This window comes from Musca autumnalis, unplaced genomic scaffold, assembly GCF_047663935.1.
Source record: "Musca autumnalis isolate F117 unplaced genomic scaffold, ASM4766393v1 scaffold_1, whole genome shotgun sequence".
In the NCBI taxonomy this organism is placed as follows: domain Eukaryota; kingdom Metazoa; phylum Arthropoda; class Insecta; order Diptera; family Muscidae; genus Musca; species Musca autumnalis.
In genome coordinates this window covers 64198423-64220824 of record NW_027411644.1, presented here as the reverse complement: position 1 = coordinate 64220824, position 22402 = coordinate 64198423, and the positions used below count along the sequence as shown (strand labels likewise).

The window sequence follows — 22402 nt, the reverse complement described above, 5'->3', positions numbered from 1 at the left end:
TGGCATCTATGAGAAGATTTTCGGGCCTTCTATGAGAAAAATCACTGGTGTTACCTACTATTTCCATGGGAAGATCTTCCGAACTTCTGTGCGAAGAATTACGGGCCTACCGTGAAAGGTCATACTGGTCTAGGGAGGCCAATTTGTCTTTAAAGAATATGAACCAGAAGGTTGACCTTCTATGAGAATACCAACTGGAAGACCTCTATTAGGATATTTATTGTCCTTCTTCTATTGACCTTCTAAAAGAATTCTTATTTCATTTTATAAGAAAATACATGTTCCTGCCCTGTTAAAGGCTTCGTTCTATTGGTGTTGATTCTAATGATCTTCTCTTTATATTAGTTGAGGTTATGTTGAATATATTTTATAAAATGTCTTCCAATTTCAAGACTCTCAATACTGTTAAAAATGAAGAAAATTCTACTGATACTAGTGTGTAGCTGATCATGTCTCAGTTTTTGAGTTTAGATAGGATCTTTGTGAGCTCAAATTCTCTTCCTTAAAATTCACTAAGAAAGTTTTTTTTGGGCAAAAATCAAATTTGAATGAATCAGTGGAATTGTTAGGACCTTCTGCTTCCTGAAGTGTTTTCAGAGGTAATATTCTATTATGTGTGTTATTTATGTCATTTATGCATGTTTGTATGTATTCTCTGATGCAACAATATGTTTGGTATGATGAATGCTCCATAATGTATTCACTTTTCAAAGCTTCAAAGCATTTTAAAATAGTGCACAATGAAAAAGTTGTGATGAAAATGTTAGGCAGGAATATCACAATAACAAAAAAAAGCTAACAAAGTTACACTTGAACAACTTCAACTTACTTGTTCTGCTGTAGTGATGATCGTAGATGGCACGGGGAGAGTAACCGTAGGTATCTCTGCTGACGGGCAAATATCTGTAGCCATGAGACTGGACACGTTCGTTAGCAGTGCTAGGCTCATCAAAGATGCTCCTGTATGTGGAGGGAGAATCAATGTATGAGCTGTATGGACGACCGGCCCTGGGGGTCTCATGGGCACGGATATCCTCAGATCCTGTAAAGTAGAGAGATAAAAACAATAAATATTTAATTAATTAGAAAAATATGGCAAATAAGAAAAAGAAAATATGGGAAAATTGGTTTTGGGCCCTAAAAGGGAAAAACACAATAAAGTGACTAATTTAAACCAATTGAGACGTAATATAAAATTAGGGGGAAATGGAATTCATACCGTCGTTAATTTTCTACTCGAAACCAAGCTTGACGTAGGGTGCAATACTTCACTATGACTAAATATGAAATCATTGAATTTGGCAACTATCCCAATAAATGAGCCATAACTCGTTGAGTTTTGAAGATATTTCGATAAAATTTTGGCATTTTATGAAAAAGAAATTGGAGAAATAATAGAAATTACAAACTCAAAAATTTATTTGTTTTGTTGAGACAATCAATCCTTTAGTAAATGAGCGTATGGAGAATATGTTGCAACTAGCAATTATTTGTCTACTTGAGTCGTTGTGTTCTTAAAGACCTCCTTAAAATGCATTTAAAATTAGTATGTTTTTTTATTTATAGTCCTGGATTTTTTACTGGCATTTTAATTGTTTATTTATTTGCATTTTAATTATTATTATATTTTTTATATATTTATTATTATTATTATTATAATTATTATTATTATTATTATTATTATTATTATTATTATTATTATTATTATTATTATTATTATTATTATTATTATTATTATTATTATTATTATTATTATTATTATTATTATTATTATTATTATTATTATTATTATTATTATTAATATTATTATTATTATTATTATTATTATTATTGTTATTATTATTATTATTATTATTATTATTATTTTTATTATTATTATTATTATTATTATTATTATTATTATTATTATTATTATTATTATTATTATTATTATTATTATTATTATTATTATTATTATTATTATTACATTAATATAGTCGTTATGTTATCAAAGACCTCCTCAAAATTTATTACTTTTTTTTAGTCCTGAATTTTTTTAGGGTCTTCCCCGTTTTTCCTTTATTATTTTCTAATTTTATTATTATTATTATTATTATTATTATTATTATTATTATTATTATTATTATTATTATTATTATTATTATTATTATTATTATATTAAAATAGTCGTTATGTTCCTCCTCAATTACATTTAAAATTATTATATTTCTTATATTTATAGTCCTGAATTTTTTATTTGCATTTTAAAGTCTTACCCGTTTTTCCTTTATTTTTTCTAATTTTTTATTATTATATTATTATTTTAGTAGTTATGTTCATAAAGACCTCCTCAATATTCATTTAAAATTATTATATTTTTTTTATTTATAGTCCTGAATTTTTTATTTGCATTTTAGGTTCCCCGCTTTCCTTTATTTTTTTTCCTATTTTTTTATTATTATGTTATTATATTTTCTTATTTATCACCCTTGATTTTTTATTTTCATTTTTAGTTCTTCCCCATTATTCCTTGATTATTTTCTAATTTTTTCAATATTTTTTAAATTATTTTATCTATGGCCCTGGATTTATTTTTTGCATTTTTAGTTTTCCCCCATTTTTCCTAATTTTTTCGTCTTATTTTTTAATGCTCTATAAAAAACATTTGTGCAACGGCTTTCTTTCGCTGTGCTACATAACCGCTTGACTCTGTCCATTTAAATTTAGTTGCAGTTTTTATCTAAAACATTGAGCACAGGCACACCAAAAGACAGACCCATTAAAAAACGTCACATAAGTTTATTTTTGACCAACAAACAAAAAGACGAAGTGTGCTAAGTGGCCCACATAAAAAAGACCACTAGAAGTACTATTTTTAAGCAGCAAAGTTTCTCTATAAAGGTAAGGAGTGTTTGAACAGAAAACACAATCAGCATAATTTTCCCTTCCAATTTTTTGGGGACAAAAAAAAAAATTCCAATATTTATTATTATTAAAAAAATGTAGCAAAGTACCATTTACGTCATGCCGCCGTCCTGTTATGTACTTGTGTCTGTGTGAGCGATTGTGAAGAAGTTGTTTTTTTTTTTTTGGAATACAAACAAATAATGTTCCCAATATTTTATTGTTCTTTGTGTGGTTTTTGAAGATTTTCAGTTCAGTACTGCGCAAATTTTTGGATATTTGCCAAAAAACGAAATATTATCGTGAAAAGTTCTATATGTGTGTTCGAAAATATATGGGATTTTGTGGAAGCATTTGAAAAGAAATATTTTCAAATAGCAAACCAAAAAAAAATATATATTTTTTTTTTGGTTTTTGAGTATAATTTAATGTGTATAAATAGTTTATTTATAAATGTATGCCGTTGTAGATCACAGCATATTTTGTTCATATCAAATAGCTAACCTAAAATCTGAATATATGAGATTTGGAGTGACTGTTTTGAGAAAAACTAAAATAGTTCCATTTAGCAAATATTTAGTTTAGTAGACCACGCTAATTATTATTGTGCGGAAGATCTCATTAGGAGATTGACATAATGGAAAAAATTAAAAAAAAAAGTTCCTTAGCTAACTAACTAAAATGGCTCTGAAAATTGGATTCAGTCAAAGATAACTAATACTTCTGAAAAGTTCAACACTTTTCCTCTTTAATCCAGTTTAGGGCCCCTTCTCGGATCGTGTTGAAATTTTTTAATAACGAGTAATCGCTAATATCAGCATTATGGGCCAAAATGTCCCAATATGTTGGGCCAACTAAATAAATATTATTTTTGCTTAACTGTGTCGATTGGCTCTGCCAGAGGAATAATTAGGCCCACTGTTTACGAACCCCAACCCACAAAGGCCTAAAAATTGATACTGGAAACTTTCAAAATTACTTTTGTAACCTATGAAAATTAAATTTACTTTAAAAATCTGAGATCGGTTAATCTCGACATATTCCGAGTGATACTATTATACCGCAGTCTTTTGTTTTATCGAAATGATGGTTTTGAACTCCACATATATTAAAGCCAAATCCCTTTTTGGATAAATTGGAGTCAGTTTAGCCATCGTTACGATCGTTAAACTGTTGCGCACGATAACTCCGGAAAGGAGAATTCGATTTGGTCCAAAATTTGTGTCGTCGCCGTAGTTCAATGATTTCGGACCACTGTATGTAGTAGTAGGCTGTCCAAAACTATTGAGGTAATGGCTCGCAACCTGTCAAATATCTCACGGTAATAAAATAAATGGCTGTAGTATACGATAACTTCGGCGAAGAGGACTGTTTTGTTTCAAATTTCCGCATATCGAAATATTTTTTGCAGTCATAGTTCGAGATCGAAGTGGACTTGATCGGTACGGTTTTGATCTTCGCAGCAATAAAGGGAAATTGAGTTTTGTTCGATAAGATCTATCATTGATATATTTAGGTCCAACACCTTTGGGCATACCTCCATACATAGTTCAATATGTCATATTTAATTTCAGTTAGGGGTCGCTTTTATAACCGTCTTGACATTTTTACAGCAGACTGTCTTTATTTATTTCTTAAGGAAGCCCGTATTTTGCTGGAAAAGGGCCTCAAAATTTCGCCAAATTCCTATATCCAGCAAAAAAAAACAAAAAGCTATACATTTATTCTGTAGCCTGTCCGTGGTAAGATTAGACTTAAACCTTGCGGTAATGTTTTATTCTCTCTTATAGCCATAGGTTGAGGGTAAATTTCTGCCAGCACTTGCATCTCCAAAATCCAACATTAATTTACCAATTCCCAGCTATAACTTACAAATAATGGTAGTCTTCCGCCTAAAAGTATGCTTACAAAGCTATATTTTTGATTAAGACCCATCAAATAATTTGAAGTATAGATGTCGCTATGGAATTTTTGATATTTTTGTAATTTTCCAACATGTTAAGGCTCAAAAAATGTCCCATACGGGACAAGGGAGACTCCTCTTATATCAATGAGTGCACCCCGATTCATATTTAGCTCAATGAGACCTACTGTTTATCGCCGAGTCCGAACGGCGCGTCTTAAGACAACACTTGTGGAGAAGTTTTTCATAGTTGAATTACTCAGGAAATGTCGCCAACATTACTGATGGGTATTTTGCCACCGTTGAGAATCTTTGAAGTTGACTGGATGGGGAGTCGAACCCACGACCTTCTGCGTGCAAGGCGGTCATGCATACCATTGCAAAACGGTGGAAGGCTCTGTTTCTGGCAAATTAGCCTAACCCCGCTCCTAAGTATCTATAGTTATCCTGATGATGAAAAGTATGCTGTGCTTGTGGATGATTGTGGTAAGCCGTCAGTTGTTCATCTACAGTTTCCTCTATTGTATTTTGCCTGAAAGTATGCTTATCACTTAACACTTTTGGGAATATACGTTAAATAATTTGAAGTATAGAGGGAGCATATGGCAACGTATGCCTCCAAATCAGAGCCGACCATAGGTATACAAACAAAACAAATGCATGTGTGAATGTATGAGTGAAAAAAGCAACAACCAAATGATTTTTTTGTTTGTTTTGTTCACCCATAGTGTACGTGAGGGAGAAAAACAAATGCAAAGATAACTCAGTGGGATCGCTGAGTATACTGTCCGTCGGCCCTGCTCCAAATACACGTCATGAAAGCAAGTTTCCTAGATCTGCAAGCTAAATGGTCGACTTCTTTAAGTCTGTTACTGTGTTTCTTTATATATTCTGGCTGAAAGTATACTTATCAATTAACACTTTTGGGAACATACATCAAAATATTTGAAGTATAGATGGAGCTATGGCATATTGGATATCTTTTGTAATTTTCGCATCTTTCTTTCTTTGTTGACAAGTTAGTCCCACCTCACATCTTGGCATCTAAAGTTACGCAGATGATGGAAAATATGATACGAAGACTTTCGGCAATTCACACATACACGATCCGAACGCAAAGAAAGAGCGTGCAAGAGAGAGAGAGCAAATGTTTTGATTTGTTTTGCAGCTTGCGTGCATACAATCTTACTAACACATTGTCATAAATTGCCAATGTTTTGAATACATTCACATTTGTGGCTTCGCTCTTCTTGGTCGCCACTGGTCTAGTATTGCTTTCCTTACAAATTCCGCGCCTAGAAGTATGCGTATTAAGTAATATTTTTCAAATTGTTTGACCCATATTTGAAGTAAAGATGGCGCTATGACATATTTGATCTTTTTGTAATGTTCCAACATTTCTACCCAAAATTTCTTATAAATTATAGCCTGTTTCACTGAAGGCTTCGACACATAAGAAGCATGGCATTCTTGCTTAAGTCATATCTGATAAAAGACTAAAGGCCAAGTTCGACCTAATAAAAAGATTTCAGAATCACATTTGAATTAGGTCGAACATGGTCTTTAGTCATTTACCCGATATGAGTTAAGCAAGAATGCCATGCTTCTTATGTGTCGAGGCCTTAAGACGATCCTAATTCAATGTTGTTTGAACTACTACCAAACTTTTGTTTTTTTTTTTTAATGTTTGATTCCGTTTTTGTTTTCAATCAAACAAAATTTTAATAAAAAGTTTTTTTCAACGGGCTACACCCAATCAGCCATGTGAAAAACACTTTTTATTAATACAGTAATACGATCATAATATCCCGTAAACAAAATTTTATTTATATTCAAATCGTCTTACAGAAACCGGTGATTAGTCGAACCTCCCTCTTTGGCACCTACAGTTACCTTGATGATGATGATGATGAAAAATATATTGTGTTTATGGCTAGTCAACGCTCTTGTAAGAGCAAAAATTGATACCAAGGCGGCAATCGCTCATCTACATTTTCCCCCACTTTATTTTATTGAATTTGTGTCTCTTATACATGCAATGCATTTTCCTGGTCCATTTTACAACTTTCCCTTTTAATTGTCTTCCCATCTTTCAATACTGTTTTATAAACAAAATTTTCAACTTACCCTTCAAGGATCTGATGTAGGATTGCCAGAACTTGGCCTTCTTGCTGGGGCTCTCATTGCGGCCAATCATTTCCAAATGGTTCTTGAACATTTTGGATCGGTTTTTGGGGTGTTAGCGTTAGCAAAAAAAATTGAAAGATGTTCGTTAAAAAAGGACTCGTTCGCTGCAAAAAGAGAAGGGGGAAATTAAAAAAGTTAATAAATAGAGGATTTACTATTTTTAATTTTTTTATACAATTAATTAAAACCCGGACTGAAGTATACGAAACATATGGTGTGATACGAATCAAGGTATTGCGGTATTCAAAAGAAATGCTTGCTAATATTATTTATTAAGGAATTCAGTTTAATCTCAGTTTTTTGAAAACAGCAAGTTTATTTTTTATGGGAAATAGTTGAAATTTGTTTTTAATATATAATCAGCTGATTCGAGTACTATAAGAAGTAATAATTATTGCATACTTTTAGGAGTTTTTATTATTATTTAAAATACGAAATTACATGTTACTATTGTTCTTATTACTACTGATAACAAAATCAATTTTCGATTGAATTTCAAAAAACCTCAGAGACAAAAATTATTCTATGATTAATAATAATAATTGTTCCATAAACATCCCAGACGGGACAAGGGAGACTTCTCTCATATCAATGAGTGCACCCCGATTCATATTAGCTCAATGATATGGGACCTACTGTTTATCGCCGAGTCCGAGCGGCGTATCTTACGACACCACTTTATAGAGAAGTTTTAGATGACTGAAACACTCAGGAAACGTCGCCAACATTCTATGATTAGATTCCCAAAAGTTTGATGACCTTTTATATAATTATATGAATTAGATTATGTTTTGTGTTATTAATTATTTTTATTTATGGGTTTAAAACTCAATTCGTGTTCTCTTCAAAGGATTGAATCTCAATTGAAAATGTAATTTTTTATTTTTGTTATTGCTTTTGTTAATTTAAGAACAAACAAATCATTTAGGTTATTAAACCTAAAACCAACTTAGCCAATGAGAATAAAAAGCTTACTCAGCACATGACTGTATTTGCTCTCTTGGTTTTATCATTCTCTCGTGACTAGCAATTTGATTTTTTTATCATTGTGAGAACTAATTAACTTAATGAACTTCTATTAGCTTTGTTCCTTTACTTTTTTTTAATGGTAAAAGTGGTAACAGAGAAAACTGTCAAAATTGCTCTCTCATGACCAGTTTGACGAGAAAAGTAAAGGAACGAAAAAATGGTAGATCTGGTAGCAATGTCAAAAAGAAACACAACTATAAAGGTATCATTCTGCTTTGCCGACAGAGATATACCCTCAGCCTACGTCAGGGGTCTTTTGAGAATTTTGTGGCCCTTTTTGGACATTCGAACTTGCCGACAAAAATGTTGATTAGGATTAAAGTTAAAAACTATTGCGGAGGAAGTACTTGAGAGAATGGACCGACATAGTCCATTAGGCACAAACGTTGAACTTTTGTGGAAGGGGTACCCTAAGAAGAAGGCCAAATTTTGGACCGAATCGGCTAATCCGTTCTAGAGTTATCTTGCGCTCCAACCACTACACACGGTGTCACCGGGGCTTTTGGCACCTTTCAGGCTATTTACTCAGGAAGTATGGACTTGCCCCTGATGAAACTTATACCGTCGTATCGGGGGTAGTAAATACAAGTTGCTACAGCAAAAATCAAAGCGATTCGAGAACAGCTCCTAAACTGAACTTTTCCGAAATATTGTGTGGAAGGTACCCGAAGGAGTGGACAAATATCATCAATATTTAAACCTGATATGCACAGTATGGACCAAATTGGTTACTTCTTTCATGAGTTATCGTGCGCACAAATTTTCCGAACATTTTCGAATTTTTGTGGGGGAGGTACCGGAAGGAATGGACCGATATAACCCATCTTCGAACCTAAACTAAGTTTGGACAAAATATTGCGAAAGTCAAATTTTGGACCGAATCGGTTGATCCGTTTGAGAGTTATCGTGCGCTTCAGCCAGACGGACTGCCATGGCTAAATCAACTCCAAATTGTTTGAAACACATTTCGTCCAAACATACTTGAGGTCTTAAACCATTATTTCAATGAGGCACATTTTGCCCGTATGAAAGTGTATACAGCCTCGTTAGCATAAATTAAAGTTCTCTTTTCTTCTTTTATTTCACAGTTTTTAATTTTGTTTTGTCAGCGTTCGCTTTTTTTCTTCTCTTTTTGTCCATTTTTTTCTTCATTGTCAAATAATCGTCCAACAAATGTTGAAAAATCCGTTCTATCATTTTTTACCCGAAGAAATTTGTTTGGTAGCCTGTGGTAGAAGAGAAAGGCGTTTTTGCTCTCTCTATCATCTCTCTCCTAAAAATTGCTTCCAGTTTTATCACTTTTTGGGGTTAAGGAACGCTTTACAGGTTAAAAATGGTAACAAATGGTAAAAATGGTAACCTCAGGTAAGTAAAGGAACACATCTATTTTGATCAGCTGATTCAAAGTGTTAGAATAGTAGTGCATACTTTTAGGATTTTTTATATATAACTAGCTTGTTTTATGCTCATAATAGAGCTGCATACTTTAAGAATCTTCAATAGAAATTTGAATTTCATATTGCTTAGCTCTTAGAGATATTAACTGACTTTTAGAAATTTTGAGAATTTCACATATTTGAGTCTTCGGGAGGACAAGATAATAACACTGTGATACAAAAGTGGACAAAATTTTTTTGCAGGATTTCTGATGCACAAATTCGGTTTTGTGGGAGTCCATAGAAGACGAAAATACCTTTGGTTTCTTTGGGTCACTTCGGGTTTTGATTTTATAACGGTAAATGTAGTGAAAAATGGGCTTTCTTGGCTTTTCAAATTTAAACTGACATTACTTCTTTTTTCCACCACTGATTTGCACACACTATTTTTCGTTATAAATGGGAGAGTAATGCCTTTCGAACAAGCCAAAGATTTTTAAAATCGGTTAACAAATGGCTATATAATAGTGGTTTGAGTGTGACAAAAACGCATTAAAAAACAGTAAAATGTTTTTCCTTGTGCTCTAGGCTGCGTAAACGACACCTAACAGTACAATTATTTAGTGTTAGCAAGTAGGAAATTTAGTTGGCTTTCCAAAATGGGAAAAACCAACGAAATAGGTTGAAAAATAAATGCGTTATGGCATTTTTTGTGTTTCAACTTTTTGGTTTTTTTCATATTTTCCTTTATAAAAGATGGGTATCTTAGCATGTATGATTCTAATTGTGATAATCCTGCTTAACAATTACGAACAAGGTTTCAATGTTTTATAAAGGAAAATATGAAAAAAAAACAACAAGTTGAAACACAAAAAATGCCATAACGCATTCATTTTCCAACGGATTTTGTTGCTTTTTCCCATTTTGGAAAGCCAACTAAATTTCCTACTTGCTAACTGTAAATAATTGTACTGTTAGGTGTCATTTACGCAGCCTAGAGCACAAGGAAAAACATTTTACTGTTTTTTAACGCGTTTTTGTCACACTTAAACCACTATTACTTAGCCATTTGTTAACCGATTTTAAAAATCTATGGCTTGTTCGAAAGGCATTACTCTCCCCTTTATAACGAAAAACAGTGTGTGCAAATTGGTTGTGGAAAAAAGAAGTAATGTCCGTTTAAAGTTGAAAATCCAAGAAAGCCCATTTTTTACTACATTTACCGCTATAAAATGAAAAACCGAAGTGACCCAAAGAAACCAAAGGTATTTTCGTCTTCTGTGGACTCCCACAAAACCGAATTTATGCATTAGAACCCCTGCAAATTTTCACTGTAGCACAGTGTAATCAACCTCTGTTTAAACTTTTCAGTGTCTCCCAAAAATTTCCAAAACTTTTTATACAAATTTCCAGCCTCTAGAATAAGTCAAGAATGGTTGATCTTGTGAGACCAAACCTTTAGAGTCTTTGGGGGCATTCGAATAAGAATAAGTCAATAATGGTAGACCTTGTGAGACCAAACCTTTAGAGTCTTTGGACGCATTCACAGTAGCCATTTTTGATTTTTCAAAAAATTATACCATTTGTATACCAACGTTGTCCCAAGAAAATCAGTTATTCCAGTCCTGACAGGATTTTCGTATGGCATAGTTTTTTTTATCTGAACCAAACATCCTCGAAGGGATAAGGGAGACTTCTCTCATATCAATGAGTGCACCCCGATTCATATTAGCTCAATGATATGGCATCTGCATTTTATAACCGAGTCCAAATGGCGTGTCTTAAGACACCATTTAAAGAGAAGTTTTACATGGCTGAAATACTCTAAGAGGCTCGCCTATGATGGGGCATTTTCGCCACAGCTACAAATGTGTGTGTGTCCTGGGATGTGGGTGTGCGTGCTTTGGCACCACGGTGGCACTCAGAAACCACTAGCACTAATTTTTTTATTAAATTACAATTTGCTTTAAGTTAAGCCTCTCTTTCAGTATCTTAACTGCTGATTGTGATGTGCAATTAGGAAGACTGTTGCATACTTTTAGGCAAATCACCATATTTATGGAAATATTTAAATTTTTAAAGGATATTACTTTATTCCACACTAAAGTATGACTATTTGTGGCATTTTTCATAAGAATTAAATTTTAATTTTTTTTTAACATTTGAGTTTATTTTTATATTTAAAAAATATTTTTTTGTTTTAATAAATAAATTTTATATTTTTAAAATTTTTTTGGCAACGTTTAATTTTTGCCTGTTTTTCATTACAAAGTCCAATTATTATTATTTTTTTTTGTGGGGGGGGGGATTTTGGTGTTGTTGTTATTTTTGCTTAATTTGTTGCATTTGCCACATCACTTCAAATGAAATGCAATCTAATTAGAAAATGTCAACACTTGCATTGAGTATTCCAAGTTGCCTTGTAAAATGCGTGAATATGGTGTTCCAATTTTCACTAATTTCTTTGCTTATTTCTGTTTTTTAATTTCGAAAATTGCACCACAAGATCATGGCATGGCACCAACATTAAACGGCTAAATTTGTAACCGAGGGGAAATTAAAGTGAAAGGAATTCGTTCTAAAGTGAAGCCAATTTCTTAATCATACAAAAAAACTGCACACGAGCCGTAATTTTACTTTTTTTTTTTAATTTTTACATTTAAAAAAAGCGCATTCGAAAACACCAACAAAAAAGTAAGCAAAAATATTTTTCTTTTCTACTAACCCAATCGACGAACTCAGGCGATCAATCTATAACGATGGATGACACAACGACAACTGACGCAATTTAGCCAAGATATGCGGGGCAACGACAGCGAATCGTAAGATTTTTGAAAATACAAAAACAAAACAAAAGTATATAGACAAGAGATCAAATATATATCTCAACACAGACACAGGCTCATTTATACACCCGCAAATTTAGTGTGATATATAAATGTATTTTTTCTTTGTATATATATTTTAGCACAAATATGAAAAGAGAGGGAGAGCAACAAAATTGAGAATTTTGTGTTGTGTTTGTTGTTGCTGGTTGGCAAAAAAACTTCTAGCTAACACTTGATGCTTCTTGCTGCGGAAAGAATTGAAAGAATTTTTCTTAATTTTCTTCATTATATTCTTGTTGTTGTTGTGGTGTTTTTCTTTTAGCCAACGACTAAGAGATATTTATAAATGTCCTTGAGCAAGTTGTATGCTGTTTGTCAGCAGCATTATTGTTATTGTAGTGGTATGTTGATTGCTTAGATCATTTTAGTGCTTTTGTTTTTTGTTTCGGTTGCTGAGTGTTGGTGCACAGAAATTCGAGGTGAGTTGAGGTGAATTATGATATTCATGGCTATTTGAGGGCCACAACGACCAGTCAAACGTCTAACAATATGCGACGTTGTTGTATTTTGTTTTTATTTATTTATTTTTGGGTTAAGAATATGTGTTGGCAAATAATAGAGCAAATACTAGAGGGGTAACGTGTGAAAAGGAACCTTAAATAGAAGTTTATATATAGAGCATCAAATAACAAATACATTTATTTTTACTTTTTAATTTCTTTTCTAATTTTTTGTGTCATATGATTTTTCCTAAAAATATGCATAAATCACTGGGATAAAAATTAAAATAAATTAAATTAAAGTAAACTAAATTATTGTAGTGTCTTCTCGGAAGCAAATCAATTTAACTGCCGCCAACTTTAAAAAACGTGCGGTTTAATTTAGATTTTAATCAAAACTAAAATTAACCTGAATCGCTTTACAAATAATACATTAATTTTTATTTGATAAACTTTGTGTGCTTTTTAAGTCATATTTGACATTAACAAAAATTATTTTAAGTACTCAACCCTAATCTCAATTTTGAAAGGGAAGTCATGCGAAGGCTGATATATATTGTCAAATTTATATTTTTAAAATACAGGATGCAAAATTTAAATTAGTGTATAAGTACAATGTGTCAAAATATACAACATATAAATAATTAGGGAACATAAATCATATTTCAGCATTTTAAAATGAAAACAATACATTTATCATATGATTCCTCTAAATGTATGCAGCAAACATGTAAACATGTTTTAAAATCCATAAAAAACAACCTGGATTTAACACGTGGGACTGGATTCTTGTTTTATGAAAATATGAAATGAAAAATATTTCTTTTAGAATTTTTTTCATTTGACAGTTTTTTCCTTTATAAAAGTTTTCAGTTCACATTTTCATAGAACAGATAATTAAAATATTTTGAGTACATACATTTATGCATTTGTTATATGATTCCCCTAAAAGTATGCAGCAAACATGTAAACATGTTCTAAACTCCATAAAAAATACAACCTGGATTTAACACCTGGGACTGTATTCTTGTTCTATAAAAATATGAAGTGAAAAATATTTCTTTTATAATTTTTTCCATTTGACAGTTTTTTCCTTTATAAAAGTTTTCAGTTCACATTTTCATAGAAACATAATTGAGCCCCAGGATCCAATAACAGATAATTGAAATATTTTGAGTTCGTTAACAGACGCTTCAGATGATTTAGAACACCAAAGGCAAAAGCGAATATTGCAAATAAAGGGAAAACTCAAAAAGTACAGAATTCGACTTTTGGTTTCGATTATGTATTCCTTATGCTTGTCCGCAGAGATTTCTTCCAAACTTTGATGAATTTCAATAAAAAAGAACACATCCTTTTAAGCCTTCTGGTACTTCTAACGCAAAAGTTCCAAAATTTATCTTGAGCATAATTTCAGTCCCTATTTCGGGTTTTTTCTAAGTTTTTGCTGTGGCTAGTATTTGTGGTCCTAATACTTTTTGTTAACATTTCCTGAGTTAATAACACGATAATTTTAAAGGTTCCTATAACATCCAAAGTGCTGTGGCGCAAGATTAATCTGGAAAGAAATACCAGATTGAAATTTGGTACCAAGCTCCTTTTAAATACTACAACAACATTATTTTGATTGAAATTCTTTCCACCATTCGACATTTTTATTTACATTTTCATATGTATAAATCACAATAACAATGAACTTCACAGACTGGGTTTCATATAAATGTCTACCTGTCTTCCAGCCTTTTTTCAAAAAGCTACCTATCTTCTACATGAAAACCGTATGTTTTCCATAATATTACCTGATGGTCTGTATGAAGACCTACCTGTAAGATTACCTTCTCGTCTTTTATATGAATGTCTACCTGTCTATAAGAAGACCTGCCTGGCTTCAAAAAGAATAGCTACCTGTTTTCTACAAGAAGTCCTAAAGTCTTCCATAAATTTATCTGATGGGTTTTTTATGTGAAGACTTCCTGTTCTCTATAAGAACAACTTCTGGTCTTCTATTAGAAGACATTCTAGATTTCTAGAAGAACACCTTCTGGTAGTGATCTTTCCCCTATAAGAAGACTTACCAGAGTTAAACAGCTACATGTCTCCCAACCTATTTATACGAAGACCAAGCTGTCTTCTATAAGAACACCTGCTGGTCCTTTATAAGTAAACCTTATGATTCATTATAACAAGACCTACAAGTCTTCTTTGAAAAGATTTCAGTCCCTCTATAAGAAGATATACCGCTCCTACAGATCTTCTCGAAGACGATCTACTGATCTTATATAAAAGGCTCCTCATTCTTATATAAAATAATCTTCCACTATCAACTAAAAAGACATACTGATATTCTAATAGAAGATCTACTATAAGAGAACCTACACGTCCTATATATGAAGGTCTACAGGACTTATATAAGAAGATATTCTGGACTACGGGTCTTTAAAAAACAGACATACTGGTCAGAAATGAGAAGACCTACAGGTCTTATAAAATAAGCATTTCTGGTCCACTATGAGAAGATCTATTGGTCATTTAGGAGAAGACCTACTGGTATTTTATAAGAACGCGGTCTGATCTTTTAAAAGAACACCTTCTTATAATCACCTATATTCTACAGAAGATCTACAGCTGGTCCACTATGAAAAGATCTATTGGTCCTTTAGGAGAACGCAGTCTGATCTTTTATAGGAGCACCTTCTGATCTTTTATATGTATTTCTACCTGTCTTCTACAAGTAAATCTACCTATATTCAATACGAATAGCATAGTTACCTGACTTCTGTAAGAAAAGCTACCTGTCTTCTATTAATATTACCATGAGAAGGCCTAGCCGTCTACGCCAAGAAGACCAACAGGTCTTTTATGAGAAGATCTACAGATCTTCTATGAGAAAATCAACAGATCTTCTATGAGAAGATCCATAGATCTTCTTTAAGAAGATCTACATCTGGTCCACTATGAGAAGATCTATTGGTCCTTTAGGAGAAACCCTACTGGTATTTTATAAGAACGTGGTCTGATCTTTTAAAAGAACACCTTCTTATAATCACCTATTTTCTACAGAAGATCTACATCTGGTCCACTATGAAAAGATCTATTGGTCCTTTAGGAGAACGCAGTCTGATCTTTTATATGTATTTCTACCTGTTTTCTACAAGAAAATCTACCTATATTCAATAGGAATAGCATAGTTACCTGTCTTCTGTAAGAAAAGCTACCTGTCTTCTATTAATATTACCATGAGAATACCCAGCCGTCTACGCCAAGAAGACCAACAGATGTTCTTTGAGAAGATCTACAGGTCTTCTATGAGAAGATCCATAGATCGTCTATGAGAAGATCCATAGATCTCATATAAGAAGATCTACATCTGGTCCCCTATGAGAAGATCTATTGGTCCTTTAGGAGAAGGCCTACTGGTATTTATAAGAACGCGGTCTGATCTTTTATAAGAACATCTTCTGATCTTCTATATGTATTTCTACCTGTCTCCTACAAGAAAATCTACCTATATTCAATAGGAATAGCATAGTTACCTGTCTTCTGTAAGAAAAGCTACCTGTCTTCTATTAATATTACCATGAGAAGACCTAGTCGTCTACGCCAAGAAAACCAACAGGTCTTCTATGAGAAGATCTACAGGTCTTCTATGAAAATATTAACAGATCTTCTATGAGAAGATCCATAGATCTTCTATAAGAAGATATACAGAAGATCTACATCTGGTCCCCTATGAGAAGATCTGTCGGTCCTTTAGGAGAAGACCTACTGGTATTTTATAAGAACGCGGTCTGATCTTTTATTAGAACACCTTCTGATCTTATCTATGTATTTCTAAAAGAAAATCTACCTGTCTTCTAAGAGAAAACCTACAGGTCTCCCATGAAAGGATCTACCGACAATTATAAGAAGACCAACAGAGTTTCTATGAGAAAACCTACAGGTCTTCTATGAGATGATCTACATGTCTTCTATGAGAAGGCTTACCGGCCATCTATAAAAAAAAAACTTACTCTTTTATGAAAAGACCTATATCTACCGGTCATCTATAAGAATACCGACAGATTTTGTATGAGAAGATCTACATGTATTCTATGAGAAGACTTTCAAGCCCTACCTACAAATCTTTTGTAAATATACGTACAGATATCTATTAGAAGGCCAACATATAATCTATAAGAAGATCAACAGATCTTCAGTCTTCTAGACGAATATCTATTAGCCTTCTATGAAAATATCTTCCGATCTCCTATTAGAAAACATCTTGATCTGCTACGGATCTGAGCTACATGTCTTCTAAAGGAGGCCAACAGGCATTCTATAAGAGAAACAAAGAGGTAAAAATACCTACTGATCTTATGTGAGAAGATCTATTGGTAGTTCTACTGACCTTTTAGGAAGACTTTACAGAATAACCAGGTGGTTCCATTGGACATAGTAATCTTTTATGAAGTATTTTAAGACTTTTGTAGAAGAAGAGAAGATTTATTGGTAGTTCTACTGACCTTTTAGAAAGACTTTACAGAGTAACTAATTGGTTCCATTGGACCTAGTAACCTTTTATCAAGTCTTTTAAGGCTTTTGTAGAAGAAGACGCACTTGTTTTCCAACGGAAAACGTTCTGGCATTCTATCTTTTGAAAACCTCTGTGACCAATAAGCACAAAATATAATATTATTATTTTTGGTTTAATGGAACATTGGGTTTCTTCCATTTTTTTTGTATAATTCAGGACGTGTAGAAGAGTTGTAATTGGAAAGAGAGAGACTTTTTCCCTGGCGCATCCTTCTGAATTTTACAAGATGTTTTCACTTCCGGAATACATGCATACATATGTTGCCATACGAATCCCCGAAGGAACATGGGAGACTTCTCTCATATCAAAGAGTGCACACCGATACGTATTGACTCAATGATATGGGACCTATTATATACTGATGACCACTATCGATCTTTTCCTAATTTTTTTTTAATTTCAATTTTCTTGCTTTATTCCATAATAAAACATTTTGCTCCATCAGAAAATAGATGTTTTGAAGGCAGCTTCTGTTCCTTTACATATAAAAATATGTTCGTACAATATCCTCTCGTATTTTAAATTAGACACGTTTTAGCATTTAAATATGTTCCAACTATGTATGGCCCATAATCCTGATTACACAAAAACACCTGATGTGTGTGAAATTTGAGATATAAAGCTTTTTTTCTTGTGATTTTGTTTATAAATAAAAAGATCTAATCAAAAATTATCACATAAAAAATTTCTCTTCAGATGCTCAAGATTCTGGTGATTGAGGTTGGTAGTGTTGGGTCCCACGATTGCAGAATATTTTGTAGGCGTCTTATGTATCTGCCTTTATTAGTTTTTTTTAATATATATATTCCCATCAGCTATGAAATATATTTATATATATGTCACATGTATAGACAGAAGAAAACGAACTTAAAAAGTTTAATAATTCATAAAAAAAATATTTTTCGTTTTGAGAAAAAAATCCACTAATTTTCATATCGCTCGAAAAAAATATTTTTTTTTTTGTTTGTTACTAAAAATCACTTTAGCAGCCAAGGCGATGCTTCCTCTGTAATATCCACATTCACATAACTTATATATTCAATTCAGCAATCATGTAATCCATTTATAATAATTTGTGATGAATGCAGAGTCAGTTCCTTTGATAATATTTCCAACAATTGTTTCATTTCGTTCAGCTTTATATAAATAAATATTTTTTTCATATATTTTAGTTCTTCACCGTCTTTTTGGTTATATAACTTTAGAGAATTTATCTCACTTTCTTTTTGATTCATTTTCAATTTCAAGTCTTCTTTTTCTTAATTTCTTTTATTTTTAATCCATGTAAATTTTTGTTTACAAACACTTTGTTTCTTCAGTTCTTCTTTATCTTCTTTCTGCCATTGTTTTTACAAAATAAAAATGTCACTAATTTTGGCAAAAGAATTACTTTACAATAAATTCAATTAATTGTTTCGTATACTTTCAGTTCAGTTCATATCAGTTCTTTTTTCTTGGTTATGTTTTCATTTTCATATTATTTTTCTATTTTATTTTTTTTATATATATTACAATTTGCTTCTTACTTTTTACTCCCTAAATTATAGCGATCTATCCTCAACGAAGAATTTTTTCAAACTGATTTTTGTTAAATTTTACTTTACCAAATTCACTCGCTTTGGGTAGCAACGATGGCAAAAATGTAGAAGTGTGTGTGAAAAACCAAAAACCCACGCATACCACATAAAAACCACACACAAGCTTACATACCTAGAGTTCCTTTGTAATAAAGCAGAAAAGCTTTCTGTTGTTCTGATGATCCTCCTCCTCAGCACACAAAAAAACACACCGCGTAACCGCAGCGATCTCTGTGAGAAATAATGAAACAAAGAGTTATCACACAAATACACGCACACCACAAAATCACGTCATCGCTGATTTTCTCTAATAAAAATTCAGAGAAACGATGAAGAAAGCTTTTTTGCCACACACAAAACTCATAGTTGAGACTTGTCGTTGTATTTGTAAAACAATTTTCATTAACACCAAAAATAACAAAAAAAGATGAAAACAATGCAAAAAAATAATTTACACAAAAAATTGTTTTTATATAAACAAAAGAAAAAGTGTTTCTTTTTTTTACTATTTTTCGAAAAAGAAAAACAAGTTTCTTTTGTTTATTCAGATCATTTGGACTATTTAAACCTGCCAGTAGTTAATCAAAATTTCATTGAATTTTTCTGTTCCATTTCACAAAAAAAATCAGATATTAAAATGGTCCATTACTTGTCTCATCAATTTTGAGGTTTTTGTAGCTGCTGTTGATTGCTGTAAACGTGTCAAGAAATTATTTAAGGCGACAAAATTCATTTATTTCCCCGCCCATAAACAAACAACCACCGAATACAAAAACTTTTACGAAGGCATCAAAACAAAATAGATCATGTTTATAAATATTCTATTTGGCCATCAAATTTTTTATATAAATACAGGATATTGGTTTGTATTGTTCCTGACATTTGTAAAATGAGTCAAAACAGACCTCCCCATCTTTGCCTGCTCACCTTGACCTTGACTCATATCATACGGGTATGTTCTGAGACACACTTCACCTTTCACTTCACGCCTCAAGGCATTTTGTTCACCCCAATTACGCTTATTTTTCGAGTACTTTATGGGCGGACTAGGGTGTACTCTTCTTTTTGAATACCCTAATGAATCTTAACCCCGAAAAATTCACAAAAAATAGGAGTAAAATGGGTGAACAAAATGCTTGAGGCGTGAAGTGAGAGGTGAAGTGTGTCTCAGACTTAGTTCAGAGCTGAATTAAGTTTGGAGTGACCTTAAATATGTTAAAGGAAACGATAGAGCAACATCGGTATCAAAAAAGGAGGGTAGAATGGGAATTATTATCGATTACTTGATCCTGAACGACACTGCACAACTTAGCAAATAATTACTAGAAAAATCAGACAGGTTATGAAATAGAGACGAAGAATAGAGGGCCCGTGAATTAGTGTTTTGAAATATTAGGTCTCCCTCTTTTGTACTATTTTTTAAATATTCGGCATTTGATTCGGTGATCCTTGGATTTTGAATATAGAGTCTTCATCATATTTGCTGATAACACTCTTTAGAACAGTTATGTTGAAAACTTAAAAAACCCCTCCCTGAAGATGTCGTTTTGGTCCATTTACCAGTCTAGGGTTAAGAATTCCTTTAACTTTGTCCGCCATAAAATTTGACTATAGACTTCTGAATACACCAAAATTCAGTGCTTAACCGAAACTCCAGAAATAGGTGAAATAAGTAAAATAGAATTATTCAGCTTTGACGAAAGCTAAATAACCTCAGCCTATGGCTGGGACCAAAAAAAAAAAAAACAGCGTAAATTCTTAGACTTTAGTGGGCAGTTATGATAAACAGTAGGCCTAATTATTCTACTAACAGATCCAATCAACACAAGTCCACAGATGTAGCCAGAGGTAATTACCAAAATGGTATTTTTTTAGACATTTTACATCCAAAATTCAAATTTTGTCTGCCGGGAGCTTGTCTTACTACACCACTTATATAGACGTTTTACAGGGCTGGAATAAACAGGAGAGGTATTTTCCCCATCATTGAAAATGAGATGTTGTCTGGCCTGGGAATCGCACCCGGACATTGTGCGTGCTAAACTCGTGAGCTCACCATTGTACCACGGTGGCATATCGATATCAAAATTCGCTAATATGGTCATTCCGATAACTCTGGAATTCGATTTAGTCCAAAAATTTTGCACATCGTAATATATGGACTATCTCGACCCACTTCTCAAAATTTCAAATTATTTTGCAATTCTGCGGTTTAAGGACTTGTCTCGGAGAGTTTTATTTTTTATGTTTAGTTCTGTTGTCCTCGCGACGGAACAATTTTTTCAGGGCAATATCATTCTTCCTGAGACAATGCTACAGAAGATTTAAAAATCCTTCCAGCGCCAAGTGAAATGTCTATTGAGTACGATCATTTGTGAATTCAATCGAATTCGATTCGTACGAAAGTTAACATATTGTATTATTTCTTCCAAACGTACATCGAATTTCACGAATGTCGTTATCGGACAATACCTTCGGCTAACTCCCCCGCAAATGTTTGTTTGCAGCTTAATGGCTATGTGAGGATAATTTTGAAATTTATGCCGAAGGTACTCAACCAGTTCCTCTTTATATCGATATAATGTTTTTTGTGGGCAAGTGCATCATGCTTCCGGACATAAAGTTTTAAAAACTACTACGATCACCAAGCCAATGGATGTTCTCATATAAGACCATTGGGCCTTCTCATAAAGGACTATCAGGTCTTCTCATAACAGATCATTGGATCTTCTCATAAAATACCATCGGGTCTTCTCATACAAAACCATTGAACGTTGTTGGATCTCCTTATAAAAATCTATCGGGTCTTCTCATATCAGACCATGAGACTTTTCATAGAGGATCGTTCGATCTTCTCATAAAAGACCATCGAGTCTTCCATAGGCCATTTCACAGAAGTTCACTGAATCTTCTCATAGAAGACTTCGGGTCATCTCGTAGAAGATTATTGGGCCTTTTCATAGAAGACCATTGAACCTTCTCATAAAAGAAAATTGGGTTTTCTTGTAGAAGATCATTGGATCTTCTCATAAAAAACTATCGGGTCTATTCATAGAAGATCATTGGATCTTCTCACCGTCAATTATTCTAATCCAAGACCATCAGTCTTCACATATCAGGTCTTCTCATAGAAGATAATTGGATCTTTTCATGGAAGACCACCGGGTCTTTTCATAGAAGACCATCGGGTCTTCTCATAGAAGATTGCTGGATCTTCTCATAGAACAATTATTCTCATTCAAGATTATTGGGTCTTCTCATAGAAGATTGCTGGATATGTTCTTAAAAGATCATCAGGTCTTCTCATGGAAGACCATCGGGTCTTCTCATAGAAGATCATTGGATGTTCTCATAGAAGACCATCGGGTCTTTTAATAAAAGATCATTAGATCTGCTCATATAATACCATCAATTATTCTCATCCAAGACCATCGGGTCTTCCAGAGAAGAACATCGAGTCTTCTAATATAAGATCATTGGATCTTCTCATAGAAGGCTGTCAATTATTCTCATCCAAGGCCATTGGGTCTTCTCATAGAAGACCAT

The 22402-nt window shown here is 32.8% G+C and overlaps 1 protein-coding gene across 35 annotated transcripts in view; it reads right to left on the bottom strand.

Moving 5' to 3' along the window:
* Nucleotides 1-19190, bottom strand: part of Mf (myofilin) — a 69877-nt gene extending 50687 nt beyond the window's left edge. For 8 of the 35 annotated variants that reach the window (XM_073979200.1, XM_073979180.1, XM_073979277.1 and 5 more), the window contains exons 1-3: nucleotides 12104-12590; nucleotides 6914-7077; nucleotides 830-1042 (exon numbers count right to left, since the gene is read on the bottom strand). In XM_073979200.1, coding sequence (XP_073835301.1) covers nucleotides 830-1042; nucleotides 6914-7004 — 304 coding nt within the window. In that variant the 5' untranslated portion in view covers nucleotides 7005-7077; nucleotides 12104-12590. Of the gene's footprint in view, nucleotides 1-829; nucleotides 1043-6913; nucleotides 7078-12103; nucleotides 12830-18805; nucleotides 18936-18989 lie in introns of those variants that run through there. The other 27 variants (XM_073979106.1, XM_073979187.1, XM_073979175.1 and 24 more) reach the window with 15 other exon arrangements.
* Between the last annotated feature and the right edge of the window lie 3212 nt (nucleotides 19191-22402).